The sequence below is a fragment of the Schistocerca serialis genome, chromosome 3 (genome assembly GCF_023864345.2).
Source record: "Schistocerca serialis cubense isolate TAMUIC-IGC-003099 chromosome 3, iqSchSeri2.2, whole genome shotgun sequence".
In the NCBI taxonomy this organism is placed as follows: domain Eukaryota; kingdom Metazoa; phylum Arthropoda; class Insecta; order Orthoptera; family Acrididae; genus Schistocerca; species Schistocerca serialis.
The window spans coordinates 934,239,280-934,254,637 of NC_064640.1; the positions used below are offsets into that span (position 1 = coordinate 934,239,280).

At 39.3% G+C, this 15,358-nt stretch overlaps 1 protein-coding gene across 1 annotated transcript in view; it reads right to left on the reverse strand.

Annotated features, from left to right (window-relative positions):
* Positions 1-15,358, reverse strand: part of LOC126471210 (ATP-binding cassette sub-family G member 8) — a 329,035-nt gene that overhangs the window by 29,947 nt on the left and 283,730 nt on the right. Inside the window, exon 14 of the mRNA XM_050099326.1 lies at positions 10,689-10,806. Coding sequence (XP_049955283.1) covers positions 10,689-10,806 — 118 coding nt within the window. The remainder of the gene's footprint in view (positions 1-10,688; positions 10,807-15,358) is intronic.

The following is a 15,358-nucleotide window of genomic DNA, read 5'->3' on the forward strand; positions in this document are numbered from 1 at the left end:
ACCTCCTTTTACATGGTTCACAGTTGGGTTCTGTATTTTGGTGAAAAAGTTTATAAAAAATCCTCATCTGATATAAAGCAAGAAATTGCTAATCTCTATCAACTTAGAAGAAAATTACCTTTTTAGCCCCTCTTGAAAATCATCTGAAGCTCTAGATTTAAGGATTAACGATTCTTACTATGTGAATGACAAATAGTGCTGTTCATAATAAAAAGGCATCTGATGTTATTGATCATAAATAACAGATCATGATAAATATCAATGTGGTCTTGTAGGTATTACACTAGCAGCTGTATGAGATAAATAACAGCTCTTCACTGTAACTTGAGGAAGCAACCACTTCCTTCCAAAGTATCAGCATCTCTCTTCCAAATTAGCAGCACTTCTGATAAAATCTATATTGTAAATTTAGCTTGAGTAAGAACAAATAAGTGTATAGCAGCTTAATGACAGTTAATTGTTACTGCAGTTCCTTACAGCTGCATCACTTTGGTAATGTACCCCTTGATTCATTCTATATCCTTGAAGGTATTCCCTTATGATGACAGCCACACAACATGATGGATTGATGGATGAATGGATGAATGAATAATTAAACTTTTGTGCATAACTGAAGAGGCACAGAGCAGTTGACAGGCATGTAGGATAGATTATAAACTGATTAGCTTTCAGAACAGGTCAAAAGCTAAACAACTTATTGTTCTTTCTATTTCCCTGTCCATTGTCAGTGTTTCTTCTACTTCATGACAGAACCTTATTCAAAACTGTATTTTCTGTCAATGCTTAGCACTTCATTATTCTTAGTATAATGCTGCACACCTGCAGTGTTTTTGAGTTCTGGAATTGTATGTGTGTTACAACATAGTTCCTACAAAATGAACCTAAATGAATGGGAACTTTTTAATGCTGCAGAATACAGGATTTTAAAAAAAATCACATTGCTCAGGCTCTAGAGGAGTATATGGAGCAAGCAAGCAAGCAATCAAGGACAGAAATCAAACAATGAACTGCAGTAGGATTTATATAAAGTTAAGAAAATATTACTAGTATGGAAGACAACTGAAAACTAGGACACTGAGATGACAGGGAAAAGAGAAATCATTGTCTCAGATGACAAAGCACAATCAATGGGTAGAAGGGGAAAATATGAATAATGAAATACAAGAGACGAGTGGGAAGAATGAGAAAAAGAGAAGGTGAAAGGGATAAAGATTTGGCAACAAGAAAATAAGTTAAGAGTAACTACATTAGTGGTTTGGTGAAAAACAAATAAACTGTCAATCCTAAATCAAGGAATGAACATAACATGGATTTTTATAACACTGTGGAAACAATGAAATAAGTTAATTTACTAATCTGGTCTCCAGGAATGACAATAGAAAAATAATTATGTGCACTGTGTACTGAGAAAAATTTGCTTTCTTATAATATTTATGGAATGGCCACAAAGGAACTGATGAAAAACACATTCTGAATGTACTTAATGATATCACTGTGCTATGTACACACTCACTGTGGTGTAACAGTTATGGTCACTGTTTGCCAACCTGCAGGTCATCAGTTCGATTCCCACCTTGAGTAATTATTTATCATTTAAGATTTGTAATTTCTGAAACATTTTGGGACTTATTAACTAACGGAATACTGGAATTTACTAGGTCATATTTGAGACTCAGTTTCAGATTCTATGGAGACACGTACATTGGATAAAAAATCAGGCACCCCTAAGAAGCAGCACAGTAATACCATGCTAACACTGCCTCCAGCCTTCACAATGGCCTCAATTCGGCAAGGAAGAGAGTCAATAAGTTACTTCAGGTGAGCCATAACCAGCTGAAGCTGATAATGAAGCCCATAGAACTACAAAAAATGCAAGAATATTGATTTCTGCACTTCACCCGCTCTTCCAAATAGTCCTAGAAATTTTTTTGTGGAATTAAGAAGGAATGATTTAGTAGGCCTGTTGAGGTGCAATAGGGTGCTTGAGCATTTGTCAAAACAAGAATAATTGTGTGCAGTTCTATGACCATGGCTCTTGTCATCTTGGAAGATGGGGGTCTCCACAGTATATTCATCATGCAGATCTACATCCACATTTACATACATAATGCACATGCCACTGTACAGACATGGCATAGGGTACCTCATACCACTACTAGTCATTTCCTTTCATGTTCCACTCACAAATAAAGTGAGGGAAAAATGACTATCTATATGCCTCTGTATGAGCCCTAATTTCTCTCTATCTTATCTTCATGGTCCTTACCCAAAATGTACATTAGTGGCAATAGAATCATTCTGCAGCCAGTTTCAAATGCCAGTTCTCTAAATTTTCTCAATAGTGTTCCAAAAATAGAATGCTTTACCTTCCCTCCAGGGATTTCCATTTGAGTCCATGAAGAATCTCTGTAACACTCGCATGATGATCGAACCTACCTGTAACACATCTAGCAGCACATTTCTCAACTGCTTCAATGTCATCCTTCATTTCAATCAGGTGGGGATTCCAACAACTTGAGAACTAGTCTTCTATACGTTGACTCTTTCACAGATGAACCACACTTCTCTAAAATTCACACAACACACCTTAAGTCTACCATTCACCTTCGTTACTACAATCCTTACATGCTCATTCCATTTCATGTTGCTTTTCAACATTTACACCTACATGTTTAATCAATGTGAGTGTGTCAAGCAGCACACTACCAATGCTGCTTTTGAACACTATTGATTGTTTTTCCTACTCAACTGTATTAACTTATATTTTTCCACATTCACAGTTAGCTGCCATTCATCAAACCAACTAGAAATCTTGTCTAAGTCGTCTTGTATTCTCCTACAGTCACTCAATGATGACAATTTCCCATATACCACAGCATCATCGGCAACATTCAGAGAAAGTCTATGGTCAGTTGTATATAAATACGCAAATCATGCGATACTAGTTGGCCGTGATTTTAACCTACGGAGTCTATACTGGGACACATATGGATTCATTGCAGGGGGTACAAATAGACAGTCTTGTGAAGTACTTTTGAACATGTTTTCTGAAAACTGTCTTTAGCAGCTAGTTTGGCAGCCGACACACAATGGAAATACCTTTAACCTTATTGCTACAAACAGGCCAGATTTTATGGATAGCACCAGTACTGAGACAGGAATTAATGATCATGTTGTCATCATAGTGACTATGGTTATGAAAATTAATAAATCAATCAAGGGGGCTAGGAGTGTGTTTCTGCCGATAAACAGCAGATAAACAGTTGTTAGCATCTCACTTAGACAATCTACATCTACATCTACATCCATACTCCGCAAGCCACCTGACGGTGTGTGGCAGAGGGTACCTTGAGTACCTCTATCGGTTCTCCCTTCTATTCCAGTCTCGTATTGTTCATGGAAAGAAAGACTGTCAGTATGCCTCTGTACGGGCTCTAATCTCTCTGATTTTATACTCATGGTCTTTTTGTGAGATATACGTAGGAGGGACCAATATACTGCTTGACTCCTCGGTGAACTAGAAACTTCAACAAAAGCCCATACCAAGCTACTGATCGTCTCTCTTGCAGAGTCTTCCACTGGAGTTTATCTATCACCTCTGTAATGCTTTCGCGAATATTAAATGATCCTATAACAAAGTGCACTGCTCTCCGTTGGACCTTCTCTATCTCTTCTATCAACCCTATCTGGTACGGATCCCACACTGGTGAGCAGTATTCAAGCAGTGGGCGAACAAGTGTACTGTAACCTACTTCCTTTGTTTTCAGACTGCATTTCCTTAGGATTCTTCCAATGAATCTCAGTCTGGCATCTACTTTACCGACGATTAATTTTATAAGGTCATTCCATTTTAAATCACTCCTAATGTCTACTCCCAGATAATTTATGGAATTAACTGCTTCCAGTTGCTGACCTGCAATATTGTAGCTAAATGATACAGGATCTTTTTCCTATGTATTTGCAGCACATTACACCTGTCTACATTGAGATTCAATTGCCATTCCATGCACCATACATCAATTCGTTGCAGATCCTTCTGCATTTCAGTACAATTTTCCATTGTTACAACCTCTCAATATACTACAGCATCATCTGCAAAAAGCCTCAGTGAGCTTTCGATTTTATCCACAAGGTCATTTATATATATTTTGAATAGCAACAGTCCTATGACACTCCCCTGCAGCATACCTGAAATCACGCTCACTTCGGAAGACTTCTCTCCATTGAGAATGACATGCTGCGTTCTGTTATCTAGGAACTCTTCAATCCAATCACACAATTGGTCTGATAGTCCATATGCTCTTACTTTGTTCATTAAATGACTGTGGGGAACTGTATCAAACACCTTACGGAAGTCAAGAAACATGGCATCTAACTGGGAACCCATGTCTATGGTCCTCTGAGTCTCGTGGACAAATAGCACGAGCTGGGTTTCACATGATCGTCTTTTTTGAAACCCATGCTGATTCCTACAGAGTAGATTTCTAGTCTCCAGAAAAGTCATTATACTTGAACACAATATGTGTTCCAAAATTCTACTACTGATCGACGTTAGAGATAAAGGTCTATGGTTCTGCAAATCTGTTTGTCGTCCCTTCTTGAAAACGGGGATGACCTGTGCCCTTTTCCAATCTTTTGGAACGCTACGCTCTTCTAGAGACCTACGGTACACTGCTGCAAGAAGGGTGCAAGTTCCTTCGCTTACTCTGTGTAAAATCGAACTGGTATCCTATCAGGTCCAGCGGCCTTTCCTCTTTTGAGCAATTTTAATTGTTTTTCTATCCCTCTGTCATCTATTTTGATATGAACCATTTTGTCATCTGTTCGACAATCTAGAGAAGGAACTACAGTGCAGTCTTCCATTGTGAAACAGCTTTGGAAAAAGACATTTAGTATTTCGGCCTTTTAGTCTGTCATCCTCTGTTTCAGTACCATTTTGGTCACAGGGTGTCTGGACATTTTGTTTTGATCCACCTATCGCTTTGACATAAGACCAAAATTTCTTACGATTTTCTGCCAAGTCAGTACATGGAACTTGTTGAACGCCTCTCGCATAGCCCTCCTCACACTACATTTCGCTTTGTGTAATTTTTGCTTGTCTGCAAGGCTTTGGCTACGTTTATGTTTGGACTGATGACCATAGATGTTAAGTCCCATAGTGCTCAGAGCCATGTTTATGTTTGCTGTGAAGTTCCCTTTGCTTCTGTAGCAGTTTTCTAACTCGATTGTTGCACCACGGTGGCTCTTTTCCATCTCTTACAATCTTGCTTGGCACATACTCATCTAATGCATATTGTACATTGGTTGTGAACTTTGTCCACTGATCCTCAACACTATCTGTGCTTGAGATAAAACTTTTGTATTGAGCCATCAAGTACTCTGAAATTTGCTTTTTGTCACTTTTGCTAAACAGAAAAATCTTCCTACCTTTTTTAATATTTCTGTTTATTGCTGAAATCACCGGTGCTGTAACCACTTTATGATCGCTGATTCCCTGTTCTGCGTTAACTGTTTCAAATAGTTCGGGTCTGTTTGTCACCAGAAGGTCTAATATGTTATCGCCATGAGTCGGTTCTCTGTTTAACTGCAAACATAACTGTTTAACTGCATAACAGATAATGCACTTAAAAAAATTTCACTGGATTCTTTGTCCCTGCCACCTGTTATAAACGTTTAAGTCTCCCAGTCTATATCTGGTAAATATGAACTGCAACCATTTAGTTCTAGAATGATGGACATAGAGGAATTATGGGCAAAGTTTAAACACATTGTAAATTGTGCTCTGGACAAGTATGTGCCTTGTAAGTGAATTAAGGATGGAAAAGATTCACTATCATTTAATAATAAAATTCAGAAAATGTTGATGAAGCAAAGGCTGTTGAACTCTTGGTTCACTAGAGGACACGCAAATGATGACAGTCAAAGATTAGTGGAGATTCACACGTCTGTGAAAAGATCTATGCATGAAGCATACAACAGCTTCCACTGTCATACCTCGGCTAAAGATCTGTCAGTTAACCTGAAAAGATTCTGGTAATATGTAAAGTCACTAAACAGGTCTAAGGCTTCCATGCAGTCACTCATTGATCAGTCTGGCTTGGCAGCAGAAGATAGCAAAACGAAGGCCAAAGTTTTAAATTCCATGTCTATCGTGGAAATCATTCACACAAGAGGATTGTACAAACGTACTACCATTTGACCATTGCACAGAGTCCTGTATGGATGATATAGTAATAAGCATCCCTGGCACAGAGAAACAACTGAAAGAATTGAAAATAAATAAGTCACCAGGGCTGGATGGAATCCAAATTTGGTTTTACAAAGAGTACTCTACGTCATTGGCTCCTTACTTAGTTTGCATTTATCACAAATCTCTCCACCAGCACAAAGAGCCAAGCAATTGGTAAAAAGCGCAGGTGAGTCCTGTATATAAGTAGGGTAAAACAACAGACCCACAAAATTACAGACCAATATCCTTAACGTTGGTTAGCTCAAGAATTCTAGAGCATATTCTGAGTTCTAATATAACAAATTGCCTAGAGACTGAAAAGCTCATGTCCACAAATTAGCATGGCTTTAGAAAGTATTGCTTGTGCAAAACCCAGCTTGCTACTTTCTCACAGGATATACTGTAAACTATGGATGAAGGGCAACAGACAGATTCCATACTACTGCTAGATTTCCAAAAACCATTCAACATGGTACCCCACTTCAGACTGTTAATGACGGTATGATCATACGGAATAGGCTCAAAGACTTCTTAAGTAACAGAACCCAGTATGTTCTCCTCAACGGTGAGTGTTCATCAGGAACAGGAGTGACATCAGGGATGCCCCAGGGAAGTGTGATAGGACAGTTGATATTTTTTCTATATACATAAATGATCTGGCGGGCAGGATGGGCAGCAATCTGCTGTTGTTCACTAAAGATGCTGTGGAGTACAGGAAGGTGTTGAAGATTAGTGACTGTAGGATGATACAAGATGACCTAGACAAAATTTCTAGTTGGTGTGATGATCAGCAGGTGGCTCTAAATGTAGAAAAATGTAAGTTAATACAGGTGAGTAAGACAAGCAAACCCTTAATGTTCAGATACAGCATTAATAATATCCTGCTTGACACAGTCACACGTCATTCAAATATCTGGACATAACGTTGTGAAGCAATATGAAATGGAGTGAGCATGTGAGAATTGTTGTAGGGAAGAAGAATGGTTGACTTTGGTTTATTGGGAGAATTTTAGGAAACTGGATCATCTGTAAAGGAGACTGCATGCAGGATGCTAGTGCAACCTATTCTTGAGTACTGCTTGAGTGTGTGGGATCCACACCAGGTCAGATTGAATGAAAACACTGAAGTAGTTCAGAGGCGAGCTGTTAGATTTGTTACCGGTAGGGTCGATCAGCATGAAAGTGTTACAGATATGCTTTGGGAGCTCAAGTGGGAATCCTTGGGGGGGAAGAAGACATTCATTTCGAAGGACACTACAGAGGATGTTTAGAAAACCGTCATTTGGAGCTGACTGCAGAACAATCCTACTGCTGCCAACATACATTTCGCATAGGGACCACAAAGATAAGATATGAGAAATTAGGGCTCATACAGACGCATATACACAGTCACTTTTCCCTTGCTCTATCTGTGAGTGGAACAGGAAAGGAATCAACTAGTAGTGTTACAGTGTACCTTCCACCACACACTGTGTGGTGGCTTGAGGAGTATGTATGTAGATGTAGATGTAGAAACAGCTGCAGATTGCTGATCATCCTGTCTATCAGATCAATTATGTATGTAGAGAATAAGAATGGTCCAGTCACATTTTCATGCAGCACTCATATGACACCCTTGTGTCTGATTAATACTCACTGTCCAGGACAGCATACTTGGTTCTAAAACTTTGTCACCAAAAAAGATCAAAATAAGCATTCTGGTTCATATTTCCAGCATCCTGGATGAGTAGATCCAAGTCATGATATTACTAACACCCCAAAAAAACAACGAATCACCACAGATCTAAACTACCCCCTCCACACATAGCAGTTTAAATTTCTCACTGGGTTGTTAGTGCACTTGGTACCTTTCGTTACTTTAAAAATGCATAACAGAGACTCACATGAGCTCACTACATACAGCCAGTTAGTTACAGTCCAGTTTCTATGTTGTCTGGCCCATTGTAGATGTGCAGCTTTATGTGCTGCAGTTCCTGTCAGATTTAAAATTGTATTTCACTGACAAGGCATCTCCCTCTGGTCCTGCCTTTTTGCAACAACTATTCTTTCACCTTATTACATGGATGCAAGTGGAATACTACTGCTTGCAGACATGGTGGACAGTCAGTGTTCATATACCAAGAAACTGGATGCCTTCATTCATGGTACTGCCACAGACACATCTAAATGTGACAGCTCCTTTCCACCATTCTGTCATGTCTCCAAATTGACCCATCTGATTGCAATGATTCCATACAAAATACACACACATCACTATGCCGCCATGACTTATGTCAGCAGGGATGGGTCACATCATTGCCTGGTATGAATTCCACGCCAGCCGGGGTGGCCGAGCCGTTCTAGGTGCTACAGTCTGGAACTGCGCGACCACTGCGGTCGCAGGTTCGAATCCTGCCTCGGGCATGGATGTGTGTGATGTCCTCAGGTTAGTTAGGTTTAAGTAGTTCTAAGTTCTAGGGGACTGATGACCTCAGAAGTTAAGTCCCATAGTGCTCAGAGCCATTTTTTTTATGAATTCCACACCAACTAGAGTGCTCAAATTTGTCCAGTGTCCTCTTTTAAGGGGGCAACTAATAGTTTGCCTGGTGATATTAGTTTGTTGGAGATGCTAGGTATTTCGGTCACTGAAATCACTCTGAGGTGCCAAGTCAAGGGATACCTCCTCCAGTGTAGTGCAGCAACTCGACGTGGCATGGACTCGACATGGCATGGACTCAACAAGTCATTGGAAGTCCCTCCAGAAATACAGAGCCATGCGGCCTCTATAGCCATCTGTAATTCTGAAAGTGTTGCTGGTGCAGGATATTGTCCATGAACTGACCTCTTGATTATGTTCCACAAATGTTTGATATGATTCGTGTCGAGCAATCTGGGTACCCAAATCATTTGCTCAAATTGTCCAGAATGTTCTTCAAACCAGTTACAAACAACTGTGGCCTGGTGGCATGGCACATTGTCATCCATAAAAATTGTATCATTATTTGGGAACATGAAGTCCATAAATGGCTGCAAATGGTCTGCATAACCATTTTCGTTTTCCAGTCATCAGGGGTCCAACCGATACGGTCACAAGCCCAGAAGAGGCACTGTAGGTGATGTTGTGCTGTTAGCAAAGGCCTTCGTATCAGTCGTCTGCTGCAAGTGCCCGTTAATGCCAAATTTTGCTGCAATTAGCTAATGGATTCATTCGTCATAACTCCCACATTGATTTCTGTTGTTATTTCACACATTGTTGCTTATCTGCTAGCCTGTTAGCGCTGACAATCCTACGCACATGTCACTGCTTTTGGTCATTAAGTGAAGGGAATCAGCCACTGCATTGTCTGTGGTGAGAGGTACGGCTTGAAATTTGGTGTTCTAGGCACATTCTTCACACTGTGGATCTCTGAATATTGAATTCTCTAACAATTTCTGAAGTGAAATGTCTCATGCATATAGCTCCATCCACTATTCCACATCCAAGATCTGTTAATTCCCATCATGTAGCCATAATCATGTTGAAAACCTTTCCACATGATTCACCTGGGTACAAATGATGACTCTGACAATGCAGTGCCATTTTAAACCTCATGTATATGATACTACCACCATCTGTGTATGTGCATATTGCTAACACATTACTTTTGTCACCCCAGTGTATGGTATTGTAGTGGACAGAGATGTGGACTTGTAGTATCAAATGTCATGGGTTCATGTACCGCTTCCTAGTGAGTTTTTTGATTCACCTTTGCACTTTGTAAAAAATTCTGGGACTTTCTTGTTACTTTAACAGAATTCTCTCTCTCTCTCTCTCTCTCTCTCTCTCTCTCACTCTCTCTCAGCAGTGACTATATTCCATTACGTGGATATGCTAGAGAATATGGGTGCACAAATTGCAAGAGCATTTTCTATGTCATTGTCGGAGTTGATGGCAAATCAGTACTTATTTATTCATCCAAAAATCACCATAACGGTACAAGACATCACTGCTTCCTTGAGCTCTGTACTGAACACACACAAACCATTTAATATCTCAAGTTCAGAACTGAAAAGCTGAAAACCATTAAGCATGCAGTGGTGCTAACATGCACAGCATTAAGGGTCTCTCCAAAATGCATTTTCTAGTATGATTTGGTGTAATAAAGTGTCGAGAAAAGTGACATTGTCAGATAAATATGCTACCTATAGATTTTATCTTGACGTTAACTTTTTCTATTATTCTAGTCGTGAATTATGAAATTGAAAAAAGATGAAATGAATACTGCTAGTGCATGATAGTGTCACTCCCACACCTGAAACAGACAGTCAGACAGACAGCAGACAGACAGATTCACAGACTGATTTGCAGCATAGACCGAGGTGTAGGTTAGTTCCGATACGTAAATGTCACAGCCTTCCCCAGTATGGAAACCGTGAGCTGCCCCTGCTGTATGTTATCTTAATTGGTAACCAGTATTGAGTGAAGTGTGTTTCAACTTACCTAAATAAATGTAAAGGGTAGGTGTTTCATATGTCTGATCCTGTAGGCCACTCAGTAAGTATGCTGGAATTAGGTACGCAAGCCACACACATGCTGAAGCGGGAATGTTGTAAATGAACTGCCAAAAACCAACAAAAACACATTAATGCTTTCAGAATACATTTTTAAACAGAATTAAACAAAAATAATAACAAATTTCAGTTAAGGTTGTACATACCAGATTCACTAAAACACACACACACACACACACACACACACACACAAACACACACACACACACACACACACACACAACAATATTCAGGACAAATGGTTATATTAATATAATAGCACAGATCTACAATTTAAAAATGTACATTATACAGCACAAAAAATTGCCTGAAATTTGGACTGAGCACGAAGTCAAGCAGGACTCAATCACATTACAACATTGTTCATGAAAGTATAGACTGCTGGTACTTGTGAGTTGGCTGAATGAGTTATATCTTCTTGATACTCAGCATGATACACACACTGCAAATATGTAGGAGAACCTGTGTCATCCAACTCGAGTGTTTGCAGACCTTGAAAAAGTACTTGTGATGAAATGGAGCCAATGATGGTACAGAGGCAAGAAATAATGTGGATTATGGTGAGACCAGCATTATGTCTTCATTGATCTTTGAGTCAACAGACTGAAATGTGGCCATTTACAAGTGATTATAAGCCTTGCGTCTTGACAGCAGTAAAACTCGTGTAAGAGATGTGGAAAAAATTAAGTGTTTTGATATTACAAATTATCCAACTATGGAATCACCAGTCATAGTTGTAAGTTTTGCTCTGTATTTATTGTTCCCGCACACCATCAAAAATACTGAATTTCAGTATTGTACAGTAATTTTCAAAATTATTTTGCACAACTGCCTGCCTGTGCCCCCCATAATGAATCCATGGACATCCCAGTGTATATTTGGTAGGTTAAAGTCACCTCCAGCTAGTATTGCATGATTTGGGTATTTATGCACTATAGACTATGGACTTTCTTTGAATTACTCTAGAACTATCACAGCAGAATTGGGGGTCTGGTAAAAACATCCAACAATTAGCTTCATTTTACCTAGACCTGTTATACAAAACCAGATAATTTCACTGTCACATTCATCTTCGACCTCAAAAGAGACAATATTTTTGTCAACTACAATGAAAACTCCCCCTCCTATGGCCTCTAATCTGTTTTTCCAATAAACGTTCCATGACTCGCCAAATATCTCAGAGCAATCCACATTGTGTTTCAGCCAGCTCTTGGTCCTGAAAATAATTTGAGTGTGAGAACTTTCCTGGACAGCAGTAAATTTGGGTACTCTATAATGAATACATTGACCATTTACTGACAAAATTTTGACAGTTGAAGTGTCTCTACTCTGATCATCCTCTGACTTCCCTTGCTGCATATCGACTGTTGAGTGTTCATCATAGTACCTCAAACTACCACCTAGCCTTAAAAAAACCTCACATGCACTCCACAAGTACTATACAACCTGATTAACTGTTACCTTTCTGTTGTGCACCCTGGCCTGTCAAGGGGAGTCCCAAAAATCCCCAACTGATAATGCAGGTCTAAAAATCTGCAGTCGAGATAGTCACAGAGTCAACGGATCCTTTTGTTGAGACCCTCCGCTTGGCTCCAAACCAAAGGACCCCGATCAACTGAGGGAACAATGTTGCAAATTTCTAGCTCTGCTTGCAACCCACACATGATGGCAGCAGCCTTCGCTGCTTCCATCAGCTGCCTGTATGAGCTGAGGATGGCCTCATAACCCATGTGCCAGGCATTGTTGGTGCCTAACTGAGCAACAACTTGCAGATGACTGCACCATGCATGCTTGCTAGCTGCAGACCTGGAAGTATTAGTATGGAAATTCTCAGTAAAGAGAAAAATATAGTATACAAAAACTGTAAGGACATAGTACAGAGATGGGGAGAATATTTAAAAGAGCTATATTATACAGATCACAAACTAACAACTCTGTAACTTGAATCCAAAACAATGTAAATGATGGTGAGGAAGTATCAACAATCATAATGGACAAAGTACAGAGCACAACAGCTGCAATGAAAAATGGGAAATGAATAGGTACAGATACAAAACCAGGAGAAATATTAAAATGTTTGAACCAAGAGGGCATAAGAGAAATACTGAGGCCGTGTAATGAAGTATACGACTTTCTGACAATACTAATGATTCCAATACGAAACAAACAAACAACCAAGAAATGCAGTGAGCACAGTACAGTTAGCCTCATTTCACATGCAACCACAGTGATGTTAAGTATCATTAATAAAAGCCTGGAACAGGTAATGGAGGAGATCCAGCTGAAGAGCAGTTTGGTTTTAGATGGAATACAGGCACAAGAGGTGCACTAGGACTCTTGCTAATTTTGGGAGAGAACAGTCTGAAGTTCAAATAGCTTACTGATTCAGGATTTTTTGAATAATCTCATTTTATAGTGAGTTAATCTTCTGTTAAAAGAAGCACATGTCAGAGCTAATTATGATACATGTACAACTCATCTGGATTTTCAAATTAATTTTAATCATGATAGTGAATTGTATATTTTAATGTTATGCCTTATCCTTCAAGAGCAATTGTCATATCAATAACTTTCTCATCCCTAAGTCAAAATCCTTATCCACTGGCATTAGCAGCCACTTAGTTTTCACACTCATCCACAGTATGCAGGTCTAACAACAGGAAGTTCTGGGGAAAAATCTAGCTGAATACCTATTATATCATTTTTGGCCAACGTAGGTTCATCATGAAGTAATTCACATACCTCACAAGCAGACAATCTGTGTCGTTGCTAGCATGTAAAGCATGGTATTTACACAGTTTACTGTACACTATTTTTTACACAATCTTGCAACAACAATCATCAATCACATAACAATGAAGTGCTGTATAGAGTCTAAAGCAATTAGCAGTGGCTGGCACTGGACCTAAGACAAAGACACAAAAGGATATAAATTCAACTAAATAACTAGGAATTACAATTATAACCACCTTAAATTGCAAAGAACACACAGAAAATGTTGTGGGGAATGCAAATCAAAGTGTGCTTTTTATTGGCAGAACACTCAGAAGATGAAACATATCTACTAAAGGGACTGCCTACACTACACTTGTTCATCCTCTTTTGGAGTACTGCTGGGTGGCATGGGATCCTTACCATATAGGATTAACGGAGTACACTGAGAAAGTTCAGAAAGGGGCAGCATGTTTTGGATTATAGAGAAGTAGGAGGGAGAGTGTCATAGAAATCATTAAAACAAAGGTGTTTTTCATTGTGGCAAGATCTTCTCATGAAATTTCAAACACCAACTTTCTCCTCCAAATGTGAAAAGATTCTGTTGATGTTGAGGGGGGGGGGGGGGGGGGGGGAGCTGTTGAGTGAGAGAGGGTGAAGGATGGAAAATTATAGTATCTGGTTTCCAATATTTATTTGGTTATGGAGTAAATGTTTATTTTGTGTTAATGTTTTGTGTATAAGGAAATTTTCTTTGAAAGGGAGGAGGTGTCTGTCTTTACTGATTCTTACAATGTTGATACCTTTTTCAATAGCATTTGGTCTGCGGTATTCCTGTTTAAGATGGTATGCAAATGTTGAATGGTTTTACCGTATTTCAGTGCTCTGCCATGTTCTTTATATTTTGTGTCAAATGTCCTGCCTGTCATCCCAATGTATATTTTTTCACAGTCTCTGCAACTACGCTGATAGAGTCCAGACTTTTGGTATCTGTCTGGTTTTGTATCGAGTTGTTTGTTTTGTAAGCAATGTTTATGCCTTGTATTTTGAATATATTACCTGTTTTACGTGTGAATTTGTTGTGGTAGGTCATTGTATGCCATTTTTTGTGGTTGTGCAGGTTGTATGTTTATTTTTTATTTATTTACAACATGCTTCATTACATCATTTGTAATACTACATGTATGTACTGTGTGTGTGTGTGTTGGCAGTGTGTGTGTGTGTGTGTGTGTGTGTGTGTGTGTGTGTGTGTGTGTGTGGGAGGGGGGGGGGGGGGGGTTGTAGTATAATGTTTGTGTTGTATGATGGTGATGATTACAGAAGCGAGAGGGTGAAACCCGGTGTCGGCACTTAGCCTACTCCTTGCGAATGGCACCAAGGGGGCTGCCAGGCTCAATGTCCCCATCCAACATGTCACTTCATGTGACACTGGAGAGAGGTTTGTATTTAAACCAAAACACTGGCACAAAAAAGCCTTGTGATCAGAAACTTTATGCCACCACCACTCCTCCCCTTTCTGTGTTAGATGTAAAAAATGCATAGTTCTGCAAAGCAGCATAAAGTTAGACCACAATTATCAGTGCATAATGAAGAAAGAAATCAAAGATGTGCTAGCAGATGGTTTTTTCCACCACCAGGATTCGAACTAAGGTTACCCCCTGGTCAAGTGCCCCATGCAAGTATGTGTCAGCAACCTTGGCCAAGGAGGCTGGTTGCAGGTTGTATGTGTTGATATGGTTAGGTTAGGTTCTCTTTCATTATTTGTGTCTTTATTTTTTTGTTTAGTTTTTCTACTAGTGTTTCTTTGAGTCCAATTTTTTAATGCTATTTGTTTTTATAATACCAGCTCTTCTTGGTAATCAGCAGTCTTTAAGGGGATAATTTTCA